General features: G+C 37.8%; 1 protein-coding gene across 3 annotated transcripts in view; it reads right to left on the minus strand.

The window, feature by feature from the left end:
• Positions 1-1030: 1030 nt before the first annotated feature.
• Positions 1031-16514, minus strand: part of chrna7a (cholinergic receptor, nicotinic, alpha 7a (neuronal)) — a 37763-nt gene continuing 22279 nt past the window's right edge. For 2 of the 3 annotated variants that reach the window (XM_078944238.1, XM_023952892.2), the window contains exons 5-10: positions 15544-15623; positions 12435-12602; positions 12168-12362; positions 3929-4015; positions 2464-2573; positions 1031-2153 (exon numbers count right to left, since the gene is read on the minus strand). In XM_078944238.1, coding sequence (XP_078800364.1) covers positions 1611-2153; positions 2464-2573; positions 3929-4015; positions 12168-12362; positions 12435-12602; positions 15544-15623 — 1183 coding nt within the window. In that variant the 3' untranslated portion in view covers positions 1031-1610. The remainder of the gene's footprint in view (positions 2154-2463; positions 2574-3928; positions 4016-12167; positions 12363-12434; positions 12603-15543; positions 15624-16514) is intronic. The other variant, XM_078944239.1, reaches the window with a different exon arrangement.

The following is a 16514-nucleotide window of genomic DNA, read 5'->3' on the forward strand; positions in this document are numbered from 1 at the left end:
AGATGTTTAAAGGTTCCGTAATTCGACCTTATCCCCCGGGGATATTTTTTTTAGACGCCTGGGAAAATAAAACACGTAGTTTAAACCTCTATGTAGCAGTTCAGTTGACCCTTCCACGGTTTTAAGATGAAAATTATGCTAATTATTAAATTAATACAAATGAATGTTCTAGTTTCTGCTGAAACCTTGCAGGCTGCTGTGCTTTGTGTGGTCACTAGATGACAGTTTTGTCTCAGAGTTTCATGCCCTGTTGTTGAACAGAGAGCAGAGCAGAGCACTGTGAGGACATTACATATCATAAACCATGACAATTTAACTTTAGAAAAATCGTTTTAAAATAATTATATTAGGTATGTGATACTATAAATGCAGGAAAGTTCTATTCTACGAAATTCTTTAATATCCTATGAAAATTCTACAATAATGATAATAATAATAATAAAAAGAACTAGTGGGTTTTTGAAGCTAAATTTACCCGTGCTCCCATTACACAGATTTACTTTTACTAAAATGAATGAAATGGTACATCCTCTGAAAGACAGTACTCATTACGAACACTTTGAAATAAAAGTGCCTATAATATTATATTATTAATATTTATATATATATATATATATATATATATATATATATATATATATATATATATATATATATATATATATATATATATATATATATATATATATATATGTTTTTCCAAAGTGCCAATCTTATATGTTAATAGTCGTTCTCATTATGAAAGGGTGACTTGTTTGGTTTAAAATTTCTGTCTCTGTGCTTTTTGTTTTTAATAATAAAGCACTTTGTAGTGGCAAAAGTGCAATTGTAATAGCATGAACTGCAGAAGATATGAGACGTGTTTATTGATAAAGTTTGACTGATTGAATGATTGAAATCCAGACATAAGGTTGGTATGCATGTACATTGTTTTGATTAAAATATAGGTAGACATTTCATCTAAAGCCAGGCCTTTCATAAATGTTAATTTGCTAAAAATAAGACAAAGCAAAACAATTACAAATCAAAATAGGTAAGGAGAGTATTTTAATCTTGTTTTAATAAATGAAATTACAGAAGTATGATTAGACATTGTGTTCATTAGATTTCAAAAAAGAAGCAACAGGTGTTTCACAGGAAAATGAATCATATTTGACCATTATATGACATTATAGATCACAGTTACTCATGTAATATGTCTGAGTACAAAGTACAGCAGTCTTTCAAACGTCATACATGTTGTAGGAGTTTCTTGAGGGAACACAGAAATTAAAGAACAGTAATACATCACAAAGCAAATTACTTGCACTATTTCCTGTAAGAAGATTAAATAATCCTTACAAAATCCATCTTTTTATTCTGTTTCATATTCAAACAGGGGTAAAAATAGATGTTTCTTTATTGTGTGGATAAAAAAGTTATTATGCAATGCATTACTTTAGTTATTTATGCATTACATGTAGCCTTAAATAAAGTGTGGGTTAAAATTTAGAAAATTTAAAGATCTAGTTTATTAGTTTTTACCAACACAACTCCAAATTATGTTTAAAGTTGGTGGTTTTAAGCACTGTTTGTCACTGATACATTTGTTTCCTTAGAGAAACAGACCTCTAAGAGAAAAAGTCTTTGGAAATGGCTTCTACAAAGTTGGGAGCAGACATTAGGATTCCAATAGTGCAGAGGATGGTGAAGAGGGAGAAAGCCATGAGGCACAGCCTGTCCACAACCGATGCAGCAAATTTCCACTCGTTGCACACGGACTCATCCTCGTCCTGGTCACGAAAGCGTTTGGCGATGTAACGCACTTCGTCAAGGATCTTGGCCAGCTCCATTTCCATGTTTCCCAGAGAAGAGGCGTGACTGGAGGGGAGAAGCATCTCATCTTCACCTGCTCGTGTAATCAGTCGTCCACAGACAACTCCAGAGTCAGGGGAGGTGGCACCTGGGGAGTACTGAAGGCTCTCCAGACCACGGACGCCAACATAAAGCAAGTTGCCATTGGTGGACAGAGAGGTGGAAGTGGGAGCGTTGAGGTCCATGCTGGTTAGGCTGCTCCGTCGAGTTTTGTTGTCGCAAGCTGACCGCACTCGATCCTCACCGGGGCGCTTCATTCGCAGGAACCAGGCACACCAGTTCAGCAGGATCACACGGGTCTTCAGGGAGAAAGATTTATGGAAAAAAAACGCTTTTATTACTTTTGATTTAAAACGTGTTTTTTGTCAACCCCACTTTGCTCCAAAACCATTTAAAGATGTAGTATGTGTGTCATACACTCTTGGTAAACGGTTTAAAACTGTGAATCTAAAGCTGACATGGGTATGTGCACTGATGCTCAGAAACAAATCCAGACATGTGCTTGCTAGAATTAAAAACCAAATACAGGAGAAAACAAACTCTCACATTGGGTCTTTACTAGTTCATGTAGAGACAAATATGAAAAAGGAAGTTCTGATCAACACTCACCCACTTTGGCATCTTGCCTCCATCAGGATCATGATGGTGATACTGCAGGACCAACACGGTGGCAATCACTGAGAGACCGACGATGACCATGGTGGTGGCAAAGTACTCCGCTTTTTAATAAAATGGTGAGAAGAGACGAAGCAGACACAGAAAGTTGTAGAGTAAAGCAGTCAGACTTAAAAACCAATCAAACAAAGGAGTTTTAATCAACAGCGCTCTTGGCTTTGATTGTGTGACCCACTGGTGCTAACCACCCTCGCCGTCCCCCTTTGACCCATCCTCACTGGGTGGGCAGCTGCTGCACACGCCTTACCCTCCCCCCTTTTCCCCCAGCCACTCTGGTCAGAGCTGCACCTGACAAATTCATGGAAAAAAACACATTATTTTCAAAATGGTGGCTTTTCTGTTGGTTTCTTTCTCCATAGCAACAGTTTCATTATTTGGTCACCAAGGGGTGACTAACAGGTCTATCTAATTCTCAGAAGAATCCACAAAAATACACTTTTCGATACTTTGGCAATTCAGGTTTTTTGGGAACCACTGCCACATTCCTCATATCTTCACATCTAATGTAATATTGTTTTGTTCAGCTTGAGCCAACGATTCATGTATCACATTTTCACAATATTCCAGTAGAGTGGAAGTGTGTGAACAAGAGGGAAACGCTGCTTTTGTGAGCTCGCCACGCTAACGCCATTTGATATCAACAAAGTTTAAAACCAAAATATTTTCCCAATTAGCTTTCCAATGAGTTAGGAGTCAAAAGATAAAAATCCCTACGAGGGAATTTCTGTTTTGTGAGAAAATTAATCGTATAAAGCAAGTTTTTCAATAGAAAAATAATTTTAGTTTGAAAAAGCATGTCTTAGTTACTAGAATTGTTTTCTTAAAATAAGAATTCTTGGTTAATCCCCATTGGCAGACATTGTTTTTTTATATAAAGAAAAAGGAGTTTTTGACTTTTTTTCTGAGGGGGGTTGTTTTGGAAGTGAAAGGCAGGAAATTGGGCTTAATGAATGTAAACACTTTAGTAAATAAACTCAAAAAATTCAAAACCATGAACAAAGTGAGCTTTAAAATGGGAGACAGAAGCACATGAGCTGGCATGATCTACAAACGGACACCAAAACAGACATAGGAGGATTAATTAATACAAAGACAGCTATGGATAATTATCGAATGAAAGCAAATGTTACTGGGAAAGGCCTGAAAACAGAACACTACAAGAACCAAGAAAATATAACAGACAAACAAGCTAAAACCAAATTCATCTGACTGATGGGATGATGTGTTTGCTTTATTCCACCAGTAAATATCTGAGATCCCGCCCACATTTCAGAGGACAGAAAGAGCAACTCCATAAGGGTGACAAGAATTCAACCACCAGAATTTAAAGCTTTCATGTTTTTCCTTAGATAGCACTTGACAACCTTAGAGACAGCTTGTAACATTAGTCTAGGCTTACCTATTAAAGGCACAGAGTCTGATGTGGCAGGCATAATCTCTGCCACCAGCAGCATGAAGACGGTCAGGGACAGAAGGACAGTAATGCCTGAGAATTACAACAAATATGTTAGTGAAGGGAAGAGCACTCATTTCTCACCAACTTTGATTTAAAGAAAGTCTCTGAAGAACATTTTTTAAATTTTTTTACTCCTTCAGCTTTTGCCTTGATCAGAAAACCACAGAAGCACCGGCAGTGGAGTAACTAAACTGAGACTGAGCTGGGAATGGGTTGGAAAAGTTTGCATTAAAACGTTTGCCAAAGGGCTGTTTCTTTCAGGCGCTGCTGAGGCTCTTATTTGTCAAACCATGAACTTAAATCACCAAATATGTCTTGTACCGTCAAACTTTAAACGGTCAATTTGTTTTTGCAGTTGCTCATTTTTGCTGTTGGCAGAGAAGTTTGGCATATTTTTCATGGGTGCATCCCACATACTTCACTTTGCGGTTCATTCCACAAATGCATGTTCCTTACAAATGTGTCGTCATAGTCCCACTCAGCTCATCTGATTCAAGGCAAATGCGTTCCCAGTGATATGTTAATGTTGATGACATTTTTAGTTAAAATCCAAAAAAAAATCCTCTGTTTTCTAGGACAAAGTTTCTGCAGAGCCACAGTAGTGGACTGTTTTAAATTCTCCATAAAAGTACTCATTTGACAAACTCGTACTTTGGAAGTAACAATCAAAGGAATTGACACAAGACAGCAAATCTGTCTGGAAACTCTAATAATTATTTATACTAAATAGACACACAGATTGGCCTTTGAAATCCATTGTAACATGACTTCCATACCTGACTCCCATTAATATGTAAATCTGCAAATAGCTGTGCATACAGTATATAAAAGCTTTCTGTTCTTCACTCTTTTCATCAACCTTTCTAACATTTAAAATAAATTAATGCAGTAATCCAAGACGATAGCTCCTGTTGATTTATCTAGAATTTTACAAATCATTTTTTTCATGACAGCTCAATTTCAAGGAAATTAAATTTGTGAATACAGGCTGTCATGATAAAATATTTCTACACAAGAAAGCTGGTTGATATATGAGTTCATATGCATTCGTTTTCATGAACACAGCATAAAATGCCAGTATAAACATTCATTCAAACATTTAGACATATAAATAACCTACTGAAAAATGCCCCCCAAAAACTGTAAACTAAATCTAAACAAAATAAATGAACAAAATAAAATGCATATTTTTACATTTTACATGCATGTTGCCATTCAAGATATTTAATTGAAGGATCTTATATGTCTAATCACAAACACGTCATTAATTAAATACATCTGACTCTAATCCATATTAATAAAGAAAACCATCTATGACACCCCAATCTGTATAAATGTCAGCTCCCTACTCTCCCACGTACCGTGCATACCATGGCCATTAGCCACCTCTACACACTGCTGTGATAAAACCTTCCTAATTAATTAATCTAGCACCAAAGTCAACGATGACAACTGAGATAAGAATAAAATGTGTTCCTGATCCGCTGACAATGAAGTCAGTCAGTCATGTTGATTATCTGTGGTTCATGGGGACGCACAGGAAGTGCATCAATAAAAAAAACCCCCACCATACTCCTTTCTAGAATTGCTTATTACCCCAGAGAATAACTGAATATGAAGCTGTTTTTGATGAAGAAAAACAGAATAATTTAGGTACTGGCAGTGTCTTGACTTTATACATGATGGGTTTTAAGATGCCGTTAGCGTACATAACAGCTGTGGTGCTCATCTTGGCAGAAACTCACCAAAGGATCGATTAAGATACGTGTTTTTTTTCATCTAATTGTTGCTTGCTGCTATGGGTTTTGTGATTTATTCAAAAACTGCAAAATAGATTTCAAAAGGTTTCTACTGGCACAACTAAAACCATTTGAAACTGTATCTAAGAAATAAATCAAGTTGAACTAAGGCCGCTGACAGCCTTACAGTTGATTCATGAGTCTCTCTCTCTTTCTTTTTTTTAGGGCTTATTATAATTTGCAGCAGGTTCCCTCTCTCCACCCCCTAAATGCCCTTATCTAATTCTGAACTTTTACTTCTTTATTCTTTCAATTATGAATGCCGGGTATCAAAATCCTAGACAATAAAAGTCAAGTAGCTCAAGAAGAGAGACTGGCTATCTCAGTGTTCGCCCGGTAAAACTTTGCTATGACTTTGCGGGTTTATTAAGCTCTGTAAAGATCCACTCTGATCATCTTTTAAACAATTTTAAGTGTCTCCAGTGGTCTTTTCAGTTTTAGCCTAAATCAAAAGACCGGTGACGATTTCTAGGACATATTTTCTGCTGAGCAGCAGTAGTAGTTTTTTGTAAATTAACCTCTGAGTTGTGGGCTGGACTTTTGGTTTGGTGTAACCCGGCCCCCTCTCCCATCCTCATTGCTGAAAGTTCAGAGCAGGGAGTTTGAGGCCCACCGATTGTAGTTTGTATGTAACTAACCCTAACTAAAATATTTTTGAAATGACAATTTTTCATCTGCTCCTGAATCACAACAATTTGAACATAGGAAAACCCAGAAAAGCAATAAAAATATGAATATTTCTTTATATATGTCATCATAAGGAACATGCTACAAAAACATGTTAAAATCACCAAAAACACAATTTTATTGGAGTTGCTTTGACTATCTTATCTTTCATGCCTGCAAACATCTCCAATCCTCTTTTCTGTCAATGAAATATTTTGAAAAAGCTTCCATTAACACCTGGAGCAATATTTAATTTAATAACATAGCATTTAAACAGTCTAGAAATGCAACACAACAGTTTAAAAAGTTGAGGAAGCTGCAAACTGAGTGAATGAAAAATGAAAGCAGAGGGAGAATCCGCGTTGGAGTTCAGACCAGAAAAGTTTGGATCAATTTTCCCCCCTCTATCTGTTCCCCTCATTGAGTTATGTCCAGGAGGTTGGAGTGGAGAAATGATGACTAAGGCTGCAGCAGTGACAAATCCTCTGGCTCATCCAAAGGATGTCAGAGCATTACGTTTTGCAGAAAAAAAGAGTCAACTTTGTTTTTGCTTGCAGTTTTTTGATAATAGGAGGTTAAGGCCCTGGCTTTGACATTTGACAGAATGTCAACAAGTTACACTTGATTATTTTTCACATTCTGTACATACCTACAAAGCTAAAAAAAAACAAAAAGAATGTATCACCAAGACTTAAGAATGAGTGTGAGAAATTATTCTGTCAGGCATTCCCTTTTTCTGGCCTCATCCTGGGAAAACATCAGGGCATTCCCAGGACAGCTAACTTGTCGGCACATCCAGGATCTGCCGCAGGACCTCCTTCCTGTGTTACACAAAGAACACTTCTGGGAGCATCAGCCATCCCAGCCTCCTGATAATGTGGAGGAGCAGCAGCTCTACTCTAAAACCCTCTTTGACAGAGGATTTATCCCATTTTTTTGTGAAGATTTAGATTCATTACAAAATTGCAGAACCAACAGGGAAATAACTGGTACATCTTGTCGTGACAGGAAGCATGTCAAGCTATGGCGACACTAGCACTTGTTTAGCCCTTGGTCTTCACACTGGACGAGCAGGGAGGGGCTTCTTTTGCTTTTACTACTTCATACTAGATTTTGTCCGCCACCTACAGTTGGAAGAGGTTTGGTGCAAGTGGTCCAAATCTTATGAGTCTCACGCCAGGCTTTTTTTGTTTCACAACTCTATTACGATATATGAGAGAGTTGGGGCTGTATAATTCCGTCCGAGCAAAAACCGCAATTAGTAATTTCTTCTGATCAATTTTGAAATGGTTTGCACTCCATGAATTAAAAGGGACACCATACATATATTACTACCAAATCAGAGTCCCTGATTGGTCAACGTTTGTCCCGATTTAACTTTTAAAACGCATTCAATGGTCACACGTTTTGCACGTAGTGACCATTGAATGCGTGGTTATAAAAACCTGCTTAGCGATGCGTGAACTTGAGAATTTTTATTGCGGAAACCCGAAACGCTCATTTAGACATAAAGCAACAGCATTAACGAATGACATTGAAGTTGCATGTGTAGATGCATTTCTCTAGTTACCTAGCAAAGGCATATAGATATTCAGTGTGTTGGCTGCTCCATGACGATTGAACACTCTTCAATAACTGCAAGCAGCAGTCAACACATGAGAATACGTCCAAACGGAAGAAGGAAAAGAGGGTATGGGTTGAATAGTTAACAGCAGGTCTGAAAGGTGTGCAGACCTGTGTGGCAGAGACTAGAAGGAAGGCAGAATTCCCACAGCCCACAACATTTGCAAGTACAGAAGCCTTTGTGTGTCAACTCCACGTTCCAGCTTCAAACCCATGAACAAAGCTTCTCTCCTTCATTTGGGCCAAATGCTTTTTTCTAACCCCAAAGTGGAATTTTCTGATTCAGAGTTAAGGCTTCACTCCTGGAGGTGAGGTTTCTCTTGCTTCATATTCAGATGGAATCCATATCTATGAGAGCTGGAGGTCAAAGTTCAATCTATTTAAATGATCAGCAAGTAGTTAAAAAGGAATATTGAGGCCCCAAACGACTACAATTAGTATGTGAATACGCTTTAATGTGTGTGTATGTTCTCTAATTCATCTAGGTCATGTTAGTGTCTTTTCTTTAGCTGGTGTTTAAAAGGTTCACCTAAAGGATGTTTTGCTCATAAACGTTGAAAGTGGGGAAGTTCAGCTTTTTAAATGCTGACGAATAGAGAGGGTTTGGCACAGTGGGGGTAGGCTGATTGATCCAAATATTGATAATACTGTTAGTATTGATTTTGATCTACACCGACACAGACACACAAACACTCTTAGATAAGTGGATGAGTAGTTTAATATTTTTCTTGGCTGCAGTGCAGTTGCTCTTATTAAAAGACGCACTTTTGATGCTGTTGGAAGTGCAGTTATGGTGGTTTTCATTTCATAGCCGACATCAGGGGTTCCTTATTACAGATGGGATGATAGATCCAGGGCCATCAAAATTTAAAAAAAAAAAATCTGTCAGCACATCATTATCCTCATTGTGTAATATGTCACTTGATTGACATGCAGAACAGCCAATCAAACATCCTCAGAGACATACGTCACTGTGTTTAATTACTCTGACACACTTTTTTCCCCTTTCCCACTTCAGCTTGCAGGGACGTTTATTGACGCCCGGGTCGCCCCCCTTGCCTCCTCAATCGCAAGAGAAACGGAGATGCCCCGCCTGACCCAGCCGTCCTGCTGCGGAGCCTGCTACACGCTTTACAGCAGAGCTTGAAACACAATTTTCCCTGCTTTCTATTTTCAGAATGAAATGCCTTATCTATTCTGTTTGTGTATTACTACAAGAATGAAATTAATACTCACAAAAAAGCAATCTCCTCCCAAAGATTTGTGTACTTTTACAGTGCAGTTTTTGAGCACAGAAACATTATTTTTTATTGATGATATATTAGAAGTTGTCAAATCAGAAGTTAAATGAAGTAACTTTGGTGCATAATTCCAAGCCATGACTAGTATATACTTGTCCTACACATCCTGCACTTTTACTTCACAAAGATTTGTGTATTTTACTACGTATAGTTTATGAATTATCAATGATTATAAAATAAATATTAGATAAAATAGTAAAGTACGCACCTATATATATATATATATATATATATATATATATATATATATATATATATATATATATATATATATATATATATATATATATATATATATTGCACACTTTTGCATACTCTCTGATGATAATTCAGGCGTACATGAGTTTTTAGAACTTTCTTTTATCTGTTTTTCATGTACGATCCTTGCTCGGACCTCATGACTTTCACCATCACAAGTGCTTTTTCCGTCGCTCTCTCTGAACCTCCTCTAGCGCTCACGTACAAACCAACATCTCAGGACCTCATTTCAGGACCCTTTAGCTGTTCAAAACTTCCTGAATCCTAATATCCCTGACTCCAGCAACCCAGTGACAATGAAAAGAATTCTCCTGGTATTGGCGATGGATGAACATATTTAGCTTGTTTTTATTTGGTACTGAATCAATACAATAATTTGTGGTGTCCCTCACTGCTATAGTACAGATCTTCAATATGTGGACCAGTCATGCAAAAAGAAAGATTCAATTGCCAATGATCCAGTGATCATCAGAATCCTATACTGTGTTACTTTGTGAGGATTTTAGTGTGACAGGTGTGTAGACATTTGGTAATTGTCTGTTGTTTGTATGTGGCAGGTGTGGATGGGACTCCAGTCTCCTGGGAAAGATGTCAAAACAGGACTGTACACAGGAGACAGAAAATGTCTCAGAGCCCTCCATCTGTTGTGGCTCCTTTGTGCTGAGCCATGCTTTGTGGACAGGTTGTTTTATTTCTTCATGAACAGATCAGAGCACTTCTGACTGCAGTGGAGGGCATAAACCACCTTGTTGGGGCTTTGTCCTTGAGCTTGATTGGTTTTTACAGTAGTAAGTGGGAAGCTAAACAGTTTCTTTTTCTGAAGAAAAGAAATCCTATTTTCTTTGTTCACAGAAACATGCAACTAAACAGTTTTGTGCCGATTTATTCCTTGAAAATAATCAGCTGCAAATCAGTTCAACAATCATCAACTCTGTTTATGTGTTTGAAGCATTTGGAGAACATCATAGCTAAGTAAAGAAGCAGTGCAGGTTAATTGTGATCCCTTACTGTTTGGGACAAAGAGATGTGTTTGCCTTCACCCCTTTACTGACCTGTTACAGAACTCTACAGGACCCAACAGGAAAAAATGCTTTAACCTTTAGTCGCATGCACTCTAAGGGGTCACGATGAAAATTTTGTAAAACACACCTGTGTCTCCCCTATTTCCCCCTTACTTACCCTTTTGTGTTGTATAAGTATTCACTACGACCTGTAGTATACTCATAGAAAAATGTGTGTGAATGTTTTCACTCTACTGGCTCAATAAGTGGTCAAAAACTTTGATTTTTCCTGTGGGCCACCTGCATGCCCTCCACAGATTTGTTCGAAGACAGTCCACCCATAAGAGCAGTTGTGACTATGGCTTTAGTCAAATGTATATGATGAACTTCAGTTTTATCACGTAAACAATAAGTTACTTACTGTGCTGTGCTAAAAGTAGAGATATTCTATACTACTGGTACATTCACTCACCGGCGACTTTATTTGGTACACCATGCTAGTACCGGGTCGGACCCCATTTTGCCTTCAGAACTGCCTTAATCCTTGGTGATATCAATTCAACAAGGTACTGGAAACTATGTTTGGCCCATTTTGACATAATAGCATCACACAGTTGCTGTAGATTTGTCGGCTGCACATCCATGAGGCTAGTGCTTTATTTGATTGAAATCTGGTGACTGGAGGCCATTTGAGTCCAGTAAACTCATGATGGTCAAGAAACCAGACTGAGATGATTCAAGCTTTGTGACATTGCGCCTTTTCCTGCTGGAAGTGGTCATCAAAAGATGGTAAACTATGGTCATGCAGTGATGGACAACAATATTAAGGTAGGCTGTGGCATTGTAACCATGCTCAGTTGGTACTAAGCGGCCCAAAATGTGCCAAGAAAATATCCCCCACACCATTACACAACCACCACCAGCCTGAACCGTTGCTACAAGGCAGGATGGAGCCATGCTTTCACGTTGTCGACACCAAATTCTGACCCTACCATCTGAATGTCCCAGCTGAAATGGAGACTCATCAGACAAGACAACATTTTTCCAATTTTCTATTGTCCAACCTCGGTTGTAACCAGTGGTTATTTGAGTTATTGTTGGAACCAGTTTGGCCATTCTCCTCTGACCTCTGGCATCAACAAGGTATTTCCATCCACAGAACTGGATGTTTTTCTCTTTTTCTGACCATTCTCTGTAAACCCTAGAGATGGTGGTGGGTGAAGATCTCAGTAGATCAGTAGTTTCTGAAATCCTTAGACCAGCCCGTCTGGCACCAAACCATGCCATGTTCAAAGTCACTTCAAATGCCTTTCTTCCCCATTCTATTGCTTGGTTTGAACTGCAGCAGATTGTCTTGACCATGTCTACAAGCCTAAATGCACTGAGTTGCTGCCATGTGATTGGCTGATTAGAAATTTGTGTTAACAAGCAGTTGGACAGATGTGCCTAGTAAAGTGGCCAGTGAGTGTATAGGATGTATAAAGGGACGTATGAATTTTTTGTGTGTATATATATGTGTTTCAGTTCCTCAAACCTAGTGAGATCTTCTCTCCAGAGTCAGCAGGCAGAAGAAAGACGAGCAGAGCCAGAGTGGAGATCAGGACACAGGGAAGGAGCAGATTGAGGCCATAGTAGAGGGTCCGTCTGCGCATCACCACCGTGAAAGTGATGTCAAGGTATGGCTCATCGCAGCACTCATAAAAACGCTCGTTTCTTTGTCCAGGAACCTCTGCAAAAGGACAATTAGGCACATGTGTATGTCATAGGGAGAAATATCAGGGTCACAGGATGGTACTTTTACCAACAAGATCCCACTCTCCATTGGCAATGTAACCAGACACATCTGCCTCCAGCATCTTTAAGTCCAGGGACCAGCCTCCATATGTCCATGAGCCAAATTTCAGCTCACATCTCTGGACATCAAAGGGGAACCAGCGCACGTCAATATAACAGGTGCTCTTGAAGATTCCTGGAATGAAAGGAAAACATGAAAAGTCGAGAAAGATCACTTTTTTGCTTTAACAAATAGAAGGAGACATAAATTGAAAAATCACATTCCATGATGTCTAAAAGGCAGACATAAGAAAGACTGTAATGGTACAAATGGTTCCATCCACTTTGTCAAATCAAAAGGACAACGGGATGAGAGAAGAGGTAATTTATCAGGAAGCCACCAAACAAATTTCCACTGGCACTTAAGAAAGATATCAGCAGTTGGCAGGAAATTAGGCCTGTCCTTTGTCACAGGCTGTAAAAAAGATGGAGAGGAAATAAACAGAAGAGGATCAAACAGATAGAGGGACCATTTTTCACTGCAACGAACCTCAGACACGCTCACACAAAAATAAATAAATTAATTAATATAAAATTCAAAGGTTTTATCCCTGTTGATCACGCATGCATTTGTATATGGTAGTGGTGTCTGGTTCATGCAATATGACCACTTACTCTCCAATAAGGAATTCAGTGAGGACTCATTTGAAATAAGTTAAGGGGTAATTTGCTTGTGGCAGAGGCACTGAAGAAATTCAGCGAAAGAGCTATTTATGTTGCTGTTGATTAAGATGCTGATGGAAAACAGGGCTAGGGCTTTTGTCAGGCCAGGGATAAAAGGGGAAGAGAAGTTTATCAAGGAATCCTTGAACTACTTCCAAACTGTAATACATTACGGATTAACATATTCTTTGGAATACAAGTCACATTTTTTAATAGTTTGGCTGGCGGTGCAACTTATGCCCAGGTGTAACTTTTATGCGATTAAAAAAGAAATGACTAGGCTCATGCGTTCATTATTTTCCTACTAACAACCTCTAGAGGGCACTGTAGGGTGTGGGTAACAGTAATTGCAACTGACAACAACGCAGAGTAAAAGTTGATGAAGAATTCAATGCATTTAGGGATTTAAAGCGATAATGAGTTTAGTTGACTTGTTAGCTTGTTCTTTATGCTATGGTTATCTTAATAATTGTTCATATGTTGTGCTGATATTCACTGGGTTAAATACAGTTACAGTAGTGAAGCATGCAGATATTTAGTCTATTGCTGTAATATAATCTGTCACAATGATTTTCCTTTCAGGATGAAATGTCTGTTCTAGTTCTCATTTATTGTTAAATACATTTCTCCCAAAAGTGTGACTTACATTCTTTTCTTCTTTATGATGCATTTTCTGTGTCTGCGACATATACTCCAGAGCGAAATACAGTATTGTCAGAAAAATATGGTACTTGGTATTACTGTTTACATGTAATCCATTAGTTTACAATATTGAGTTACTGACTGAAACAGAAAATAACATCTGAAGTGACAAATATGCTGAAATTAAATATACTGATAATCTGAGGGTTCCTGCTTCTATGGAGATTTTTAAATGTAAATTAAAGACACATTTTTAACTTAGCTTTAAAATGACTCGTCAAATCAATTTGTTTATTTATTTGTGGAGTTTTTAAGTATTTTATGACTTTTGTTGTTTATCATTTTGAACTTTTTACCGTAAATCTATGCAGTGCCTCCCCAGATTTTAGCCACAGCGTTCCCTTCCATTCAATGTTTGTCTTTTATTGTTGTTGCGGTTACGTCAGCACGTTGATGAAAAGTTCTATATAAATAAAGTGATTGAAAAGTATTTCTCTTTTCATCTATAGCCTTTTCAAACACTAGTTTGTGAGCCACTTTAGAAAACTTGTGACAATCCGGTCTATCCAGTCCTCTTGATCCTCTCTGTGCAGACAGATATTATCTGTCCTCAACAGGAGGTGGTAGAAATTAATCAGCTGTTACTCCCTTCAGCCCTTCTGAAATCAGACATTCCTGTCATCAGCTCTCTGATTACCTTCGTAATGAACCACTGTGTTACTTCTGTGCTGATTACTGCCATCATCAGAGCATAGTTAAAAAAACATGATTTCAAAGACTAGAGACAAATTTAGCTTTTAGAAAATATTTTTGCGGGTCTCCATGACCACCAATCCTCAAGCAGTCTCTTGAAAACATCTATTAATTAAGCCCATTACTTAAAATACTAAAAATTCTACCGTGTCTTCTGGTCTCATTCATACAGGTCCTCCACAAACCACATTCATGACAATATTAGCAACCTTATAGAAAAAAGCCAGAGCTACTTCCACCAGTCTTCCCTCCTAGAATATCATTTTTGTCTATACCGTGAATAAATATTGACAGATGGTAGTCATATCGGAGAGGATTGATCGTAGTTTATTTATGCATTCCCCTCCATCCCTTTGTCTAGTTTTGCCAGAGGTGCGACTTAGATGTGATTAAAAAATGTATATAGCAACAACTGTTAGAGGGCATTGTAGGTGTGTGTATCAGTAGTTGTTACTGACAGCAACACAGAAGAAGCGCCGCTCAGTCTTACTTGGGGAAACCCAAGTTTGAGTGACCGCTTCCATTGAAAAGTCAATGTAAACGTGCATATATGTGCGTTTCAGGCTTCTGCATTCAAAACTTGCGTTCACACGTCGCTACAAAAGTATTTAAGTCTGTTTTTGGGCTCTACATACAAAAATGCCTGGCAATTGAATGCATGATAAAAGTTAAACCAGTTGAACTTTGACCAATCAGGGACTTGGATTTGGGAGTGACATAAAGGTGGCGTCCTTTTCAAAATACTAGTGCCAGCTAAGAAGAAGTGTCCGTTCTTGTTCCCGTATTTTATTAAATATATTTCTCCCAAAAGTGCAACTTATACTCTAAAGGGACTTATTTAAGATTTTTTTTTCTTTCTTTTGCATTTTTGGCTATTGTGACTCATACCATAGTCTGAAAAATAGGGTAATTGCTTTTGTAAAGAGTTTTTTAAATCCTGAGAAATGATTCTCATCAAAGGAAATTGGTACATTATGCCTTCAAGTTGTAAATTAAAAATTCAATTGAAAAGCTCTCACCTGGGGGTAAGTAGGAACAGGTGCCTGAGGAGTTGACCAGTATGTTGGTGTGGAACGTTGCATCAAATCTTTCATCTGCACTGTTGATGTTACATAACGTAGGTTACGGTTAATACAAACCAAATGAAATGGTGCTGTACATCTATACAGCAAGAAGAACTGCAGAGAACAGACATGGTGGAATACATTTTTATTTTTGTATGGAATTAATGCTGTGGGTGGAATTATAGAGCAAACGTGCATCACATCAGATGAAAGTCATTCCTCATTTCTCCTCATTCTCTCTATTTCCTATAGACCCATTCCAATACTTCTAAATTGACTCCCCAGAGGTTTATGTAGAGTTGAGCTAAAGTTAAAACAACAACAAATTCTCTTGTTTCAGAGAAAATGATTCTCTCAGTTTGACAATGACAAATGAAGCACCACATGTTCTGTGTCCCCCATAGTGGATTGAGACTGTCGTACCTGTCACTGTGGTCTCCTCAGATTCTATAGAGTGAATAATGTGATCCTACCAGGTAGAGGATAAAAATACTTTTAAAAACACTTTTTTTAAAAACAAGTTTATTTCATAGCCATAATGGTTCCAATTAAAAAAATCTAAATTTTAGTTAAAAATCTAAAATCTAGACTTTTCTACATGACTTCAAAGCAGAGGGCAAATATTGATGCACAATGTCTTTGTTCCTTGCTAACAGCCTATACTTTTTTATACCACCAATACTTAACCTTCCTGTTCCATAAAATGTTTTAGTGAATTAATGCAACCAAGTGTCCACATGTGTGGACAAAATGAAAAACAAAAGCCTAGGACAAAAGAAGTTAATGAATCACACTTATATAACTTTTTTTTTTTTTTAAGAATTGACTTCAGTGCAAAAGATAAACGGTAATCGTTCTCCAAGCACTTTTCAATAAGAATTTATCCCCCTTTGTGTCTACAGCTCTGCCCTTGGAGCAGGGCGCCG

Source organism: Oryzias latipes, chromosome 3 (genome assembly GCF_053564925.1).
Source record: "Oryzias latipes strain Hd-rR chromosome 3, Olatipes_Hd-rR_3.1".
NCBI lineage: Eukaryota > Metazoa > Chordata > Actinopteri > Beloniformes > Adrianichthyidae > Oryzias > Oryzias latipes.